At 40.3% G+C, this 17,558-nt stretch overlaps 2 protein-coding genes across 2 annotated transcripts; one reads left to right on the forward strand and one right to left on the reverse strand.

The window, feature by feature from the left end:
• The first annotated feature begins 705 nt into the window (after positions 1–705).
• Positions 706–6,784, forward strand: ninj1 (ninjurin 1). The gene is made up of 4 exons (XM_080846505.1): positions 706–786; positions 3,535–3,772; positions 5,493–5,665; positions 6,376–6,784. Exons 1-3 carry the CDS (start codon positions 736–738, stop codon positions 5,633–5,635), a joined length of 432 nt encoding a protein of 143 aa, XP_080702631.1. The 5' UTR covers positions 706–735; the 3' UTR covers positions 5,636–5,665; positions 6,376–6,784.
• A 579-nt stretch (positions 6,785–7,363) lies between these two features.
• card19 (caspase recruitment domain family, member 19) lies at positions 7,364–11,458 on the reverse strand. The gene is made up of 6 exons (XM_080845619.1): positions 11,326–11,458; positions 10,319–10,458; positions 9,728–9,884; positions 9,546–9,611; positions 8,632–8,697; positions 7,364–8,497 (listed from the first exon to the last, which is right to left on the reverse strand). Exons 1-6 carry the CDS (start codon positions 11,330–11,332, stop codon positions 8,385–8,387), a joined length of 549 nt encoding a protein of 182 aa, XP_080701745.1. The 5' UTR covers positions 11,333–11,458; the 3' UTR covers positions 7,364–8,384.
• Positions 11,459–17,558: the final 6,100 nt, after the last annotated feature.

Raw genomic sequence — 17,558 nt, forward strand, 5'->3', positions numbered from 1 at the left:
CTAGGGTCTCATAGGAGGGCGGTCACCCTACATCTCAACATAAACATTATCTCCTTATAAGCAATAAGAGAAGATATATATATATATAATGGTGTGTACTGTAACTGCCTGTGATGATAGTGTATGATTCCAGCGAATGTGTTATTAACATGTACTGTCAGTTAAACAAGCTAGTTAGCAAGCTAATACATACATGGTTAGCAGAATGGCTAAAATGCGCTAACTAGCTAGCAGCTAAGGGTTTGGGGGTAAAACTTGTATATTGTTGCAAGTTAACTTGAGTATAAAATGTCCGTTTCAACTCATGACAGTAATGTTATCTAGCGATTTATCATCTCAAAGAAACTTCTCCATTCAAAAATGATGCCTTAGGAAGATACCTTAGCAACCAGGAAGTGAGTACACATAGAAAGTTGCATGGGCTGAAAAAGTACATTTTCTAAGAATCAGATCACTGACTAATTACAGTCGTAGCCTCAAAGTGATCAGAACCACTTGCAGATTATGATAAATGGTTCTAAAGACCCTTAGCAACTTCAGAGAGAAATAATGGCCAATGTTTTGGTGGAATCCAACGAGTCTCCCATTGACTTCAATGGGCCGTCAAATGAGACTTCGGACGTCCCTGATGACGTCAGTTCGCCAAAACAATACGGTGCTCAAACTGGGGCAGTGGTTTAAGTTTTGACCCAAGCTTAGAAACCTCGGTTTCAAGGATAGCATCATAAGCTGAACATGGAAACTATGGGAATTAATGGAGGAACGGACCGTGACAGTGAAGGAGAGGTAAGATAATAGATGAACCCTTTAAGAAGCAACCGCCTAAGCGCTGCCTTATTGCCTATCTGGAACATAGAGGAGACTTGAGTGTCCTCGTGCAGCAGCGCTGCACAAAACACCGACATTGATAACCCGATTTTCGACGTCGTTATGTTTCAGAGTGCGGCAAGCAATTGAGCTAACGATTCAATAAGGCTTTCGTTAAGACCAGGTTTTGCTTCTTTAGCCACTTGAAAGCTCAAACTACATGCATAACATAGGCTACTTGAATTCCCTATGTTGCGCTATGGAAAGGCATCGGCTGTCGGCCAAAAAAGAAAAATGTGAAATACCTCCACTTAGGTTAAATGTAGTTAAGCTATTTAATCAGATTCCCATGGGCACCAGAAAACAGCTACAACGTAGCTGAAAAGGACATATTTTAAATCGCTACATTATTGTCAATGGCTTGTTGAGTTGTCATGGGAATGTGTGAATCATCTCATTGCGCCTTTCTTTGTAAACCGACTATGCATCCCCCTACCTTTAAGGATGTTTAGATTCTGTAACGGCAGAAGTGACTTCACTCTCCATTTGTATAATGTATAACGTATTATGACTAAAAGTTATTAAGCTATTAATTAAAAGTTAAACAATAATGTCCATTAGTTTGTTAGGCTCCGTGTCTGTATTGGTTTAATGTTTCACGCAATGTACGAGTGCTGTTATTTCAGTCACTTCAGGTCCGTCGAGGTTTCAATGCTGGCATTCAGCAGTCTCAAAGCCCACTTGTCACAGAGAGTAGGTCATAGTGCTACTGCTGCAGGAAAATCCAAAACCTATTGGGAAAGCTGCTTAGTTTTAACCTGTTAGACCTTCTTTTGTTATAAACTAGAGATTTCAGCCCTGATCAAGGCAAATTGGAATGCGTTAATACAATTATTTTTAACACTAGATAGGCCTATATGGAACATGTTCATGTAGGAAAGTGAAAAGTGCCACAGTCACAAAGTACAAAGTACTACAAAGTAGTCACAGTCTTAGAGGCCAGTCACTTCTTATATAACAAATGTGGTTTGGTGGTGCATGAGTCAAAGTCTGTCCTACTTTCTACGTATGCTCCCTCAATGTTGTAATATTATGCTGTATGTCTTGTCAATTTTGTTACATATTCTGGAGTATCATTCATAAATTATTACATTATTATATAACGTGAGAAATCTACACCTGTTGACCACATTGGTCTTTTAAATATCATACATCTATTGTTAGGTCAGCACCTCAGTTAATAATAGACAGCATCTCTGAGTGGCTGAAAGCTGGTCCTCTTGACCCAGGCCATTTTGTAAGCCATCAGTCAGCAATGTTTAATTTTTAAATAGAGGAAGTATGAACATGGTAAAACTGAAAATCAGCAGTGGTTTGAGAGAGGAGGGTGGGGACGATACTCTGTAGTGTTCACTATGGAGTTAACTAACATGAGGCAAACAGAAAAGGTCAGGAACTTTACAACAGAGTAAACAGGAAAGAGACAGCAAGAGTGAGAGAGAAAGTAAATAAAACAGAGAGAGAGAGAGAGAGAGAGAAAGAGAGAGAGAGAGAGAGAGAGAAAGAGGGAGAGAGGGAGAGGTGGTCAAATTACCACAGAGAGGGAGAGACTGTGGCTGTGGCTGTGGCTGTGAAAGTGAAAAGCCAGCCAGAGATAACTAGCAAAGTCTGAGGGAGTGGACCTGTGTTTGTGGAGATAGTGAAGGACTGTCTGTGCGCTGTTTTCATTGTGCAGCATTGTGCAGACACAAGGGTCGTATTGTAAGGCCTGCAGTCTCAACTCCTCTCTAAAAGAAACACAGGGGAAGAAAATAAGAGTTAGAAAGAGAGATACACAGAGAGAATCTGGAGGAATGCTTCTTTAAATGCAGTCACCATCGGTAGCATTTTTGGCCAGTTAAACCTCCATTGTGTGTTTTTTTTGCACTGCTGATGAAGCTTCTGATTATATCCGTTGGGTATGTACTATACTATTGGTTGTGTTTATGTTAAGTCGTAGTCATATATAGATATTATATACTTTAGTCTGAAGTTGCACTGCCAAGCTGCTTTCAGAGTGAAATGGACCCTACCTGGTCTGATTAATGAAACATGACTCATGAATACTCATGAACATGAATAACTAACTAATCACATGGGTTGCCTATTAGAGAATGAATGTCATGAGACTCTAGTTTCCAGAGTTATAGTGGAAAGTAAACAAAAAAGCCTTCCCACAATGGTGGGCTGGTTCCACTGTCACTCTAAATTGAAGGAAATAAGCTTGGCTTTTTACCCCCCTTGTTTCTCTCCACATGGTCACCGGGCTCTTTTACTTCCCATGAAGATGTCATCAGCACTTTCTCATTTCCTTCAGAAACACCCAGTGAAGTTTCCTGTGGAATTCATTGAAATGCTTTGCAAAACTGAAAACTCCCCTCTTGGTTACTTCCCTCTTGGTCCTTAAAACTGAAATACAATTATAATATGATGACTTCACAGTTCCCACACAGGGTTTTCTTTTTCAACCCTACATGGACATTGGGTAATGTTGGTTTGTTGGGTAATGTTGGGACTACAATAATAAGTCCGACACAAGTTGAGTGGCCTTTTGTAGGACCATATTCATATTCAAGTCTGATTCACATTGCAGCTCATTTGGGTTATTCACATAAATCAACATGGTATCATTGAAATTGAATTATAATAAAGGAATTGGTTTCTCTTCGCTCTTCGTATCTGTCTCAGACTCCTCGTCCAGGGCGCTGGCGAGGACGGTCCGATCCTCTCAACATGAACCACTATGCCAATAAGAAGAGTGCAGCGGAGAGCATGCTAGATATAGCCCTGCTCATGGCTAACGCCTCCCAACTGAAGGCAGTGCTGGAGCAGGGGCCAGACTTCACCTTCTTCATTCCCCTCATCACACTCATCAGCATCTCCCTCATCCTGCAGGTCCTGGTGGGAGTGCTCCTCATCTTCATAGGTGAGTGAATTGGTTGTGGGACAGGATCGTGTTAATGGAACTTTTGAATGTGCTCTCTCTCCTCTCCTCGGAGGTTCAATAAGTGTACGTGCACAGGTTCTCTCACCATCACATTTATTCTGGTTTTGTAAACATTGTCATTGTGTGCACAAGTACAGCCAATTGAGACAAAGTCAAAGTCATCCATCTCACTTCTGACTGAATCCTTTGACTTGTTTAGGGATAAATGGAAATATAAGGTCACAAATACAGGTGCCATTTTCGCACAATTAGGTGGGGGAGAGACGTCAAGATCAGAACTGAACTAGCATGAATCACCATAGCACCAGACAAAAGGAATTTCAGGATTTGACGGAGAATATTGCAATGCGAGGCTCTGTTCTGGTAGATTAAACACAGATGGGGGAGGTGGGGTCAAGTTATTTTATGAACCAGTTGAGAACACAATACCTGACAACAGAAATGGCCTTCCAGAATTAGTTTTGGGTTGACCCTAACCCTTACGAATACCCAACATGGAACCACGTTTAATACCTACTCTTCAGAAATGTACCGTTATTCTGAATTCAATTTCGACTTGTCCATTTCAAGTTTGGCATTTAACACATCCTAGGCCTGTCTAGGAAACTAGCCCTCATGTTGAAGCCCATACATCTCAGCTCCATTGTTCTGTTGCCCAGGTCCTTCCCTCTCTGTCCCTTTCTACCTCAATTCACAAGCAGGAGGGTTCATTGTTAGGGCCCTGAGTGAACTTTGACTAAAAGTTCGGAAGATCCACCAAACTAATAATACTCTGTTGTCAGTTGTCGGCTCAAATTAGTTGACCCTCTGTGTGCGTCACAGGACTGCTTGCACTGTGGAACTTCCCAGGAGTAAACAATACTCTTGCAGTGGAAAATCTTTGATTATGCCCTAACATAGGGCTGGGCACAGTGTCTGTGTAGGACTATGGGTTTTATTTATTATCTACACCAAGGGTATGTTTTCCCCCTGTGTTTCTGTTGGTTGGTTGGTTGGTTAGTTTGTTTTTCATTAAACTTGGCAGAAAGGTTTAGCATGGGCCAAGGAAGAATCCATTACATTTTGGAGTGGAGCTCACTTGAGGGGTGCCTGCAAAATTGTAGTTTCGCTTTCACTTAGATTGCTGGATCCAACATATTTTTCTACACCTACGCATTAGCTAAATGTAATTTGGGCACACAAACCTGCCCCACCTAAGTGAATTTCTTATCCTTTAACAGGTTGTTAATATTGACTTTTATCAAACACATTCAAAGAGGGTTTAGCCATCTCAGGCCTACAATCCAGGGCTTCACGAAATGTTTCTATTTTGAAATGTTAGCCACCCTGCTTTAATTTTCCCGATTTTATTATTTGCATCCACAAGATGCTCTGTGGGCCGATCACTGAACACAGATATTGCCCCAATAGCAGGTAGGGGTAAAGGCAAGACATGCATCGTGTAAATAATGTAATGTAATAATTTCAGCCAAGGCTCTACCTTTTTGTGCCTAAGATATGCTAAGGGTTTAACATGGACGGGGACTTATATTAGCATGGACATAGCCATTTATAACTTCTTCACCCTGCATGTCTAGCTAAATAAATGACAAAGTTGTTATAGCCTAATGTTAATTTACCAAATCACCCAATCAAGTGTTATCTCATCTACCATATGGATCATGTAAGTGAAGAATCTCCTTTTTCTCTTTTCACACAGTGAAGTGGAACCTTAATGATGAGAGCAAGCACTTCCAGCTTAATGTAATGGAGAACATCACCACAGCACTAGTCTTCATCATAGTAGTAGTCAATGTCTTCATAACTGCATTTGGTGTCCAGCGGCCTAACAACACTACATGATTCAGAACCCAAGGGCCCACCTGTGAAAAGGTAAATATGATGTGCATGCCAACTTTTTATGTCTTAAGTAACTTCATGTGTTGAGGGACAAGAAATTAGCATTTAGACATTGAATAACATTTCGTTTGGGATTTGTGTGTGTAAATACAGTACCATATTTTACTTAAATGTTTTCTATCTTGGCTACTTCTCTTTTAAATATAACACTTTATTGTTTGCGCAAACACATATTGTTTTTTAAAAGTTTTATTATTTTTATTAATCTGGTTTTTGGAGCGGTCTCAACTCCCAGTTTACCGGTCAGCCTAATGCTAATACTCAGCTAATTGATACGTCCACTGGTTTTGTTTTTTGTTTCTACACCTGGCTAAATACTCGACCACTAGTAGGGTGAAGAGCCGAGCTTATTTCCTTCAAACTTTCTCTCTGAGAGAGACGGTGGAATTGTGTGTTATCCCGGATATGATTAAAAACATTACACAAATTACAGTAGGATATTTCCAGACGATTTTGTACAAATGTTTCTCAAGTCCTGAAATTCTTCATCAAGAACTCAGAAACAAGGTGATGTTAAGAAATAATTGCAAAATGAGGCTGTAGATTTTTATCAACCAATCCAGGCCTAAGTTATTTTCACTAACTATAAGTATGAACAGTTGATGAATGCATTTAGAAGTTTTAGGTGGACCAACAAAATATAGTAAGAATTTAAAACATTTGCCTCCACATTTACCTGACAGGAAAAAAATCAAAGACAAATCTACAATCATGGACAGAATGAAGTAGACTAACCAAACATTTCGTAGACCAAAGACGGACAACAAACCTTCTGATGTCACAAGGAGCCTTCGATGCGCCAGTCTCAACTTGCATGGTCATCATTACATGTAGCTCTGTCTGCCACTCTTCAGATGTCATCAGCATGATTGAGATTATATACATTTCAAGAAAATATTTATTTTCTGCCGGAGATATGAAGGTTTTTTTTAATGCTGCCTTATGTTAATTTTATGTATGTATTTTATTAAGACTTCCTCTACCTCTGCCTAGACTAAGTCTTGTTACTGAGTGAGGGTTAACACATTTGTATATGTGTATGTAATGTACTGTACTGTACTTGTCCAGCTGTCTGTGTGAATACGTTATCTAAAGGTGCAGTTTGTGATTCTAATCCAATAGACTGTCAAATTAAGCAATCTACACATCGAATCCAAACCAATCACCACATCACTTCAGGAGAAAAGAGGTGAGGGATGTAACCTGATTGGCTGTTGAGCTCAAATATCAACAACCTTTTGGCCAGAATTACAGACTCAGCCTTTAAGGCAGGAGTCTCAACACAAGCAAAGATTTGATACAGAAGAACACAGTGACCCCCAGTGGACAATTTCACCTCTTCAGATGATCTGTTCAAATGAACACACACCTCTGATGTTAGAGACTAATGGAAATCAGTTATCATATTACTTTACTCAGGTCTTTTGTATACAGTTTCTCTGTTTTAGTGTTTTAAATATCTGACTGAGTCTCCATGTAGAGTTATTGTTTTTTTTTTTTTTACTATGGACCAAATTATTTAGCTTCAGTATTATGTTTGTGATTATTTGATATTCTTTTTGTATGACTTTATCCTTATTAAAAAAATAGTTTTTAAAAAAATCAAACATGTTCAAATCTATAAATATATATAAGCATTTGTGTTTTATTGTCACTTAAGTCACACTGGCAATAAGAAGGCAGTAAAACAAAAGTCCCACTCAATGAATAACAGCCCAGAGAAGACCAGGGCCTAGCCATGATGAGATCAAGGCTCATCCAACACAAACCCCTTAACATGTCCAATGTACTCTTTACAGGTTTACTGTAACAACTTGGGTGTAACATAACATTAATGTGAATACTTGCCAAGCCTAGTGAGAACATGATGAAGTTTACTGAATGTCAGCAGGAAACAATGATTACAGACCTCACATAAAAACATCTTTGACAGTCAAGGGCTGAAAAGGTAAGGCCACAAAGAGTATAAATAGTTAATGAAAAGCCATATTCTGCAAAGAAGAGAGGACTGTAATGGAGTAAAGACTGTATAAAGAAGTTACATTCTGATCGTAGAAAACCTATATTGAAAAGTTTGGGAAGCACTGAACTCGGCACTGAAGATCCCTTTCTACCACTATGCTGACAGAAATACACTTTTTTTCTGACCTTGATCATTTCCTTGTGAGGCTGGTACAAGAAGGTTGTACATTACATTCAAAATAAAAAGGCATCTTTAGGTTTCTCACTGATATGTCCTATATGGCAGTAGATGGATTTTGAAATTCTTTAAATAAAAGTACATTTCTGATGGATGTTATGATTCTGCTGCACCAATGTTTTTCCAAGACACGTTTAAGTAACAGGTATACAACCCATAGGATTTCTAAATAAAAACATTCCCTTCATGTCAAAGACACCTAATTAAACATATCTAAACACCACTGACAAAAGACAAAGAATAGCCTCAAGGATGCATTCAGCCGTAAGGCGTTGAAAAAGGCATAAAACGTACATAGATGAACTAATGTACAAAAGTCTCAATCATTGGAGGTAATGTCAAGTCATGCTTAAAAAAAAAAAAACATACTGTGTGTACAAATATGCAGACATAATTGCGAGTCCCCTGAATTCAGTACAAATTTGACAGCATGAGATGTTTTGGAAGTGCCCTGTGTGCATGAGATATCTTATTGGTTAACATGATGTTGGACTACTTTGGGATAGCGTCCTCTGTGTACCATATTAAAACCTCACGGACTTGGCGCCCCAGGCCCAGTGCGGCCAGACCCAGAGCCCCGCTGGTGCCGCCTGTCACTTTGGACTCTGCAGAGAGGAATGGATTTGAACAATATTCAGTTTTTGCTTCAAACACAGAATGAAGCATTATACAGCAGTCATTATTTGACTTAAAAAAATAGTGTTACATATCTTTGATGAAACAAAGACATGACTCTCACCTCCACAGTAATAGAGAAGGGCTACACCAACTGCAACACTGAAGCAACTTAGGAAAAACAAAGGACCTGTAAAGAATCATAACAAAATGCTCAGGGGTCAGAAGTGTGTGTGTTCTACAAGCCAGTTGGCTTATGAGCTGTGCAGTGTTAAAATCACTCTGAAAAACCTAGGAAAACTGAGATGTTTAACCTGGGCCTTTATTTGAGTTCTTTTTTTGGTTCAAAATTGGTCCAGTAAAAAAAAACAGCAACTACAAAAACGGCTACACAATGGCAAGCCTCAGTCAAATTAAACTGCTTGTTTTTGCCACTGACAGGCTCATAAATCATATCATAAGTGTCTGACCACATGGAAAGGATCCCTATTGAGAGTCACCTGCGTCTGTTTATCTCAATAACTGTAAAGAAACTGTAGAAAATGACTGTTTATACAGTCAGTGTTTTATCTGTCTCTTCTTCCAAGCTCTGACGTAGCAAACCAGTCATTGCCTGTAGTCTGTGCCTGTGTGTTGATCGCAAGTAGTAGAAGTAAGGTCTTGATCCATAAAAATAGGGCCCAGGTTAAAGTATCTTTAAGTTTTCCTTTAAAAAAGCATACCAACAACAAAGATGGCTGCCACAGATTTTTACCGCATTACCTATGCACTTCAAGTGTCTTAAGTAGGATGAACTGGTGCTGACTCCAGGTTTCAAATTTGAGAGATGTTTACACACACAGCTTGTTGACACATTGGCATACATTACATGTGTGTGTGAGTGTGTTGGACATAGTGTCTTAGACCAAGGGAGTGAACAAATAAGGAGACAATTGAAAACGTGAAACATTGGTAGCAAGAGGGAAGTAGAGAGACAGTAAAACTTTAAAAGAGACTGTTTAAAAAAGAAAAAGAAAACATAGCTCATATCTTACTTACCTCTGTCATTTAGCACAAAGCTCTGTCTAGGGATGGGCAATGGACTAACAACAAGATCTATAGAGTCTGTGCAAGAAAAAAAAAATGTTAAATCAAAGCAAGTTACTTAGCTGATAGACCTATATAAGACACAAACACAGAAAAGAAAACTACAAGGCCTATGAAGAATGAGAGGGTCTAACCTCTGCGGCGGAGGCGTGTGGGCAGGCTGAAGTACACCTCCTCCACGTGGAGGTGTAGTGCCCGGTAGAACTCACGGCAGGCCTCCTCACCCTTCTCCTGTAAATGTGTCAGGAGTTCGGCCAGCCTAATGCAGGTGGGGACGTCCAGATCCCTGAACTACAGCAGTTTGGAGAAGGTTACAGTGGCCCACAACCACACATTCTTTAATTCCTTTCAGCAATCATAGACATGACAGATGTATGGGGTAAAGTAGGTGTTACGGTGGCAAGTAAATTGCAAGAACAGAACTCAAAGAAGTAAATTGCCATTTGGATATCTAACACTCTAAACGGTAAGATTTCCTAATGAAAGCAAAGCAAATTATGGCAGCTGAAATGTTATTTCCTTCAGTAACACATGATTTTTAATAAACAGTTGGCTGTTTGAACTATAGACAAGTGTAAGCTAATCAAAGCTGTGGAATAGTTATTAATTCTGAAATGAAAGTGGGAAAAGAGGGCCTTAAGATGAGGCACTATGTCTTCCTGGAAAACACCTTTGCAGGATAATGAGTGAGTAAATCAAAATATCTCCCAAAGCTGAGCACCCACCTTTTTAGCCTCATTGTCAGTAAGGACTTGTGGATAGATCCTGTTGAGTTGCAGGATGAGTCTGTCTGCTACATCTGTATCTAGACGCCGATCGGACTTCAAGAACCGGCTGTCCGCTCGCAGCTGTTCCAGGAAGGTTTCTGACGAGGTAACAATGTAGTCAATCAAGCCATTGATACGGCAGCACAAACAGTGGAATGACCATTAAGTTATTTTTAAGTTCATGTGACCAATGTAACAATTATGAGAGGAGTCTTCACCAGTTATGAGAGATAACAGTTTTGAGAGTTTGAGTTTGACATCTTTCTCTGGATTTTGAAGAACAATTCAAGAATAAAAAATGATTGGCATTAACAGAAGACTAAATATCTGTGGATGAGCTCTAGCTACAGGTAGAAAGTCCAATGTATTATGGACAAAATACAACATAAGCACTAGGAAACGTTTCTGGGGTCAGAATTTAAAAGAAACGTATTGCTACTGGGGGGAATTCTTGTTTTAACCTGACTGCTTCTTTTAAATTAGCTCACGTGGCTGTAGACTTGTGAGGCGGTCAATCAATGTACGGCTGCCTTGAAACGCTTCCAAATTGCAAAATTAAATTCGAACAAACGCCCCTTATGAGGCTGACTTGCTTTATAATCCCACAACATGAGAGTTAGTTTAGGTTACTAAGACTTGAATAGGAACACTCGGTTGATGCAACTAGGCTAGTAAACATCCAACGTTTCGAGTAGATCTTTCTACGAGCAACCCAAAGCACAGCACATTGGTAAAGTAAGGCAAGAACTAGCCTAACTAAACCTTCGTTGTAGATTAAGCTAGGCTACTGACACTAATGAACTGGACACGGGCAGGAGAGCGACCTCAAGGGTAAATAGCTGGTGCTTTCCTGCTCACATACTTATTTAAAGAACACGATGTACCAATAACTGAAACACCATATCAACACTGAACAAAGGTAAATATAAGCGCTGTTTTTCAAAGTCATCAAACCCGACACAAACCTCCCATTGCAGAATCTTTCTACCCTGCCCTTTGTCCGGACACACCCATTATGGTTCTCCAAGCTGCCTAGAGGTTTGGTCAAACTAACAGGAAGTACCGTAAATGCAGAGATGGCAAGATGGCAAACAAGAGTCATGCTACCGATTGAGTTTTTTTAAGTGCGGTTAATTCGAGTATTCAGTTCGTGTCACGACTCAGTGCCAGTGCATGTCCTTCAGTGTAGTCAGGTCCTTTAACCACACTTCCGGTTTGCAAAAAAAGCTTATCCACACAGGTTGAAGGTTTCTGACATTTGGACGAATAAGGCTTCTTTTCCAATGAAGATTAAGAGTGAGTTTAACTTAATATGTTATCTGTCCATTTAAATGTATGCATGCATAAATAAATACATCAATAATCAATTCAACAATGAATACACAATATTTGTACATTTATACTCCTCATGCACAATGCTTATACACACTCTACAACATTACTGAGTACATGTGAGTTGAACATTACATAACTTGTACAAGTTATAGGTTATTTAAAATATACATGGACATGCAATATATTTTGTTAACACACACACATCACATACAGAAATGCATTTTGGTGCATTTGGCAACTGTTGAACAAAGGACAGCCAGCATTCCAACATTCCTTTCTTTCTTTGGAATAAAGCTCTGCAAGTTTTATCAAAGAAAAGGAAACGCATGATAGTTACACTTTGACTGTAACCTTTGTTTCTATTTCAGTTAGGAAGGTGACAGAAGAAGGATCTAGTCAATGACTTTTTACCTACAATATGTGACTCACCTGGGGCTCTTGATGCCCTGGTATTCGGGCCTCGTTATCTACCTATTTTCTAATAGTACACTTTATGAGAATATCATTTCACCCCCATATCAAGGAAGCACAATTTGTTGTTTTCGCAGCCACACAGTTTGAATGTATTCTATAGGCCAGTGGTTCTCAACCTTTTTTCAGTATTGTACCCCCTGTGAAATATTTTTTCAGCCAAGTACCCCCTAACCAGCGCAAATCATTTTTGATTGAAAAAAATATGTTATACACAGCGCTATGCCATCATTGTCTGATTTATTAAACTGTCAGCACTGAAGATTGAACATTGAATATTGTTGCATTGAACTGAGTGCGTTTGCAATTACATTTTAGTAAGAAAATTGTGCTTGTGCTTCACTGAAAATCTTTGTCAGTCTTGGTGGCAAGGAGGCAACTGCTGTGATCAAGCTCTTCTCCTGGCACAGTCTGTTTCTCTGCTTTGTTTTGATCACAGTCATTGCAGAGAAGGAGGCCTCACATAAATATGTGGAGGCATAGGGTAGTAGCTGCTCCAAAGCTTTCTCTCCCAGGTCAGGGTGTTCCTGCTTCACACAAATCCAAACTGTGTGAGTGTGGATGTGGCAAACTTCATCTGGAGCCCACGGTCAGATGACACTTCCATGAGTGTTTCCTGATTAGTGACAGAGCTTCCACATGCTTCGGACAAGAGAAATGGGTTTTTCACCCAATCCAGCTGTGTAGATTTCTCCTCCATGTCAGGAAAGTAGGAAATTGAGAATTAAAATGTTGAATCAAATTGGTATAATGTCCCACGATGACCAACTGGACTGGAGCTCTGTCCACATCCTCACTAGAGAGAAAATCATCCATCTGAGGAAAGCAGGTGAAATCCCCCTGTGCAGAGGCTCTTCTCCACAGGCAGCTCTGCTTTCTTCGGGAAGCCTCCCACCTTGTCATACAGGTTTAAAATGCTGGTGTCCTTTCCCTGCAGACATATTCAGTTCGTTCAGTTTGCTGATATATATCTGCCAGATAGCACATATTTGCAAGCCAGTCTGTGTGGCATTGGGGGATCTGTGCTCAATCAGAAAGGTACTTCAGATCGTAAATCCAACAGCCGTTTGAGTATTCTCCCTCGGGAGAGCAACGCACTTCTGTGTTCAGCTCCCATGTTTTCGCGAAAAAAATCGCGCTTATTATACAGTTACTTGCCAAAACGATAGAAGACATTCCTCCAGAATACCTCTTTTGAATGAGTTTGTTGCCATTTCGTGATTTCCGCTAAGAAAAAAACAGTTCTGCACGCAAATGCTGAGCAATCCACCTTCAAGTTTCAATGACCTTCCGTTACGTTAACTAACCGGACTACTTAAGAATGATAAGAAAGATGTGAATTAGAAGCAAACAACCCGTTGCCAATGACAGCGGTGATAAACTTTCCGCAGCAGTGAATATCAAGGAATTACAAACCTGCGAACGCAGACATTTAACCCACATATGGCCCATACAAATCAACGTACATTTTGGAACATTCTGAAGAGCCGTATAATAACTATTATATTAAATGATTTTTGAATGGAGGCTTATTTTAAATATATCTTTTAAAAATCTCACGTACCCCCTGGACTACCTTCACGTACCCCCAGGGGTACGCGGACCCCCGGTTGAGAACCACTGCTATAGGCCATGACTATAAACCTACTGTATTTTACTTGGTTGAGACTTACCATTCCTCACAAAGGCGATTCAGGCCTCAGTATCCATTTGTTTTCTCCAACATCTCCAGGATTTTATTTTGCCCCCATATCAGGGGGCACAATTTGTATTGTTTATCACTTGATTGGGGCTTCAGATCTCTAGTACCCACAAGGGTGATTCAAACCGCATTATCTATATTGTAGCGTGCTGCGGGAGTGTTTGTGTTTCCGTGTGTGTTATGAGTGATGTAGAATAGTCCATGGTGCAGAGCCAATGGAAGACTGAGTAATACATGTTAAATTCCATGTAATTTAGAAATTATTTGTGGTTTCCCTTCTTGTTAATGTTGGTGTGTATTTTCCGGTAGCGATCAGTCAGCATGTTATGATTTGTGCCCCATTGTGGTTTTCCTGGTGCATCTTTGTCCACCCCAAGACAGTCTGGTCTGTTTGCATATATAAGCCTGCTGTGACCACTGACCAGTGAGCCCCCAGCACCACAATAATGGAGACGCGCTTTAGTGAAGAGTGGACACCTACCTCTTTCAGGTCAGCAGAAGAAATTGGAGTTTCTCACAATTAAAGACCTACCATTAAAGAAGCCCTTCAGTATTATTTTGTCCACTTTATATTTGTTGATGATGCCCGGGATAAATTTGCCACTCACCGACGAAGTGAATGAGAGGGTCTGGGTACTTACGAAGCTAACCTGGACTTATATGCTTGTCAGTGCTACCCCACCTTCAGTGACAACAAGCATGAGGAGCTCACACTACAGGAATCCAGAGTTTGCAGCCACAGCGGTTGAGGGATTATATCCGCCTTGGCTCTCCTGGCTCTTCGTGGGCACGGCCAAGTCCTACGTTCTTCTGGGCCAAAACACTGTGTGAGACAAGCCAGGTTGAGTGAGAGCGAGGAGGAGACGGAGGCAATCTGCCAGGCAGCAGCAGCATTGCCCTTCGAACCTGCTCCTCAGCCAGAACAGACTGCATCCTTGAGGTCATTAAAATGCATCCTGAGTGCATCATTGGACTGGACCTGCTGTGGTCGATGTAACTAGAAGCTACAGTAATGCAGACGATTAGAGTAGGCCAAGTGTATGTGATTCAGATGGGGCTTACAATGCCCTGGTACCTACAAAGGTGATTCATGCGTCAATATTTATTTTATAAACCTGCACCTGCAACCTAGATTTCATTTAACCCCCATATCAAGGGTGCACAATTTGAATGTTATCAATAGACCATTACCTTAAACCTTGAGTATCATCAGCATCCTTATTTACATAATACAGATGAACAATAAATAAACAAACCATAACAAAACAGACAAAATGAATAAACAAAACACATTATACAATCCAGAAATTAAGTATAAAAAAATAACAGAGTAATTTAAAAAAAAAAAAATCAGAGAATCATTTTTAAACAACAGCACTGAGGCTCATCCTTAGCATCTAAAGGGCTCTTAAATTGGTTGACAAACAAATACTTGGTTACTTTCAAGTCCTCTTGAACAGTGTTCCATTTATGGGAAGCAAAACGCTATTTTACTTATATTAGTTTTGGTAACGGGGATTTCAAGGGAGATGAGGCTCTGTTACCGTTTGTTATAACAGAGTGATTTTAATTTAAAAAGTGGCATTAGATAATTAGGCAGTTTTCCCTCTAAGGCTTTATAAACATATAAAAGACAGTGTTATTCCCTCCTGTCTGCTAGAGTGGCCCAACCAACATTCTTGTATGAATTACAATGGTGGCTGCTGAAAGCATCTCCTGTATGTGTATGTGAGTATGTGAAGTGGCTGTGGCTTACCATGCCATATTTTCCAGCCACACGGAAATCAGTAAGAAAGTAGTAGGCCTATATGTGATTCAGCTGGGGTTGAATTTATGTAGCCTTCCCTTCAATTCTCAATCTCGAAATGACCCATCTAGACATGTGAACACCTTTTCTCTTGTAGGTACAATTTTAATTATGCCACTCCTCAGAATGTTTATGTTAAAAAACATTTTTTAGCCGAACAACACTAATAGGTTATGAGTCAATGAATCAGTTTTGACTTTTATTTTGAAAAAAAAAAAAGCGCCTAATGGCGGCCATATTGGAATTTTGCGCAGCTTTCCTTCTCACGGTAAGTTTCAGCGCTGCAAATTCATGAGCGCGAGTGTTGCTAGTGATTATAAAACACATCTTAAAGACGAAGCGAGGGTCGGTTGGCGAGTTATTTGCAAAAATGGCACCGGTATATCCTGAAGTAGCGTGGTAGCAAGAGAGCTGTTTCCTTTTTTTTTTTTTTTACCTATACGCAACTGTAGCCTACTGTTTTCTGAGTCACTGGTTTTTTTTCCGGCGCTCAGAGTCTCCCCGGCAGGCACGCTGATTCTTTCTCGCCTCTCTGGGCTCTGTGGCCACACACATATATTAATAAACACATATTCAGTGGGGAAAGTAATTATTTGAACCCCTGCCGATTTCGCAAGTTTGGCCACTTGCAAAGAAATGTGTGATCTATAATTGTAATGGTAGGTGTATTTTAACAGTGAGAAATAGAATCAACAAACAAATCCAGAAAATTGCATTTTATAACATTTATGACTGTTTGTATTTGATGCAGAAAATAAGTATTTGAACCCCCAAGCAAACAGCAAGAATTCTGGCTCCCAATGACCAGTTATGTGCCCAAGAAGCACACAGATTAGTCCTCATTAGGCCTAACAAGGTACACCTGATCTCAACTGGTGACGTGTATAAAAGAAACCTGTCCACACCTTCAACCTCACCACCATGGGCAAGACCAAAGAGTTGTCCAAGTATGTCAGAGATACGATTGTAGACCTGCACAAGGCTGAAATGGGCTACAAAACCACCGGCAAGCAGCTTGGTGAGAAGCAGACAACTATTGGTGCAATTATTTGTAAATGGAAGCAACACCAAACAACTGTCAATCGCTCTAGGTCTGGGGCTCCATGCAAGATATCCCCTTGTGCAGTATCGGTGATCATCCGGAAGGTGCAGAATAACCCCAGAACTACACAGGGGGAGCTTGTGAATGATCTCAAGGCAGCTGGGACCACAGTCACCAAGAAAACCATTGGCAACACACTACGCCATAATGGTTTGAAGTACCACTGCACTCACAAGGCCCCCCTGCTCAAGGAAGCACATGTGCAGGGCCATCTGAAGTTTGCCAATGAACACTTGAATGATTCTAAGGAGGATTGGGAGACAGGATGTGGTCAGATGAGACCAAAATCAAGCTCTTTGGCATCAACTCGACCTGCCGCGTTTGGAGGGGGAAGAATGCTGAATATGACCCCAAGCACACCATCCCGACTGTCAAGCATGGAGGTGGAAACATTATGCTTTGGGGCTGCTTCTCTGCCAAGGGTACAGGACGACTCTACCGCATCAAGGGGGCTTTGGATGGGGCCATGTAACGTGGACATTCCATCCCATTGAAAACACAACCTTAAGGATTTGGAGAGGATCTGCAAAGAGGAGTGGACCAAGATCCCTCCTGAGATGTGTGTAAACCTGGTGACCAACTACAAGAAACGTCTGACGTCTGTGTTTGCCAACAAGGGTTATTCCTCCAAGTACTAAGTCATGTTTTGCTAGGGGTTCAAATACTTATTTTCTGCATCAAATGCAAATAAAGTCATAAATGTGATAAAATGCAGTTTTCTGGATTTTTTTAGATGATATTCTGTTTCTCACTGTTAAAATACACCTACCATTACAATTAT

Source organism: Sprattus sprattus (assembly GCF_963457725.1).
Source record: "Sprattus sprattus genome assembly, chromosome: 10".
NCBI lineage: Eukaryota > Metazoa > Chordata > Actinopteri > Clupeiformes > Clupeidae > Sprattus > Sprattus sprattus.

Coding starts and splice junctions, on each gene's coding strand:
- ninj1 (XM_080846505.1), top strand. CDS start 736: ATGGAAACTATGGGAATTAATGGAGGAACGGACCGTGACAGTGAAGGA. Junction 787..3,534: donor ACCGTGACAGTGAAGGAGAG/GTAAGATAATAG, acceptor TATCTGTCTCAG/ACTCCTCGTCCAGGGCGCTG. Junction 3,773..5,492: donor AGTGCTCCTCATCTTCATAG/GTGAGTGAATTG, acceptor CTTTTCACACAG/TGAAGTGGAACCTTAATGAT.
- card19 (XM_080845619.1), bottom strand. Junction 9,612..9,727: donor CACACGCCTCCGCCGCAGAG/GTTAGACCCTCT, acceptor TTTCTTGCACAG/ACTCTATAGATCTTGTTGTT. Junction 8,498..8,631: donor CCTTCTCTATTACTGTGGAG/GTGAGAGTCATG, acceptor TCCTCTCTGCAG/AGTCCAAAGTGACAGGCGGC.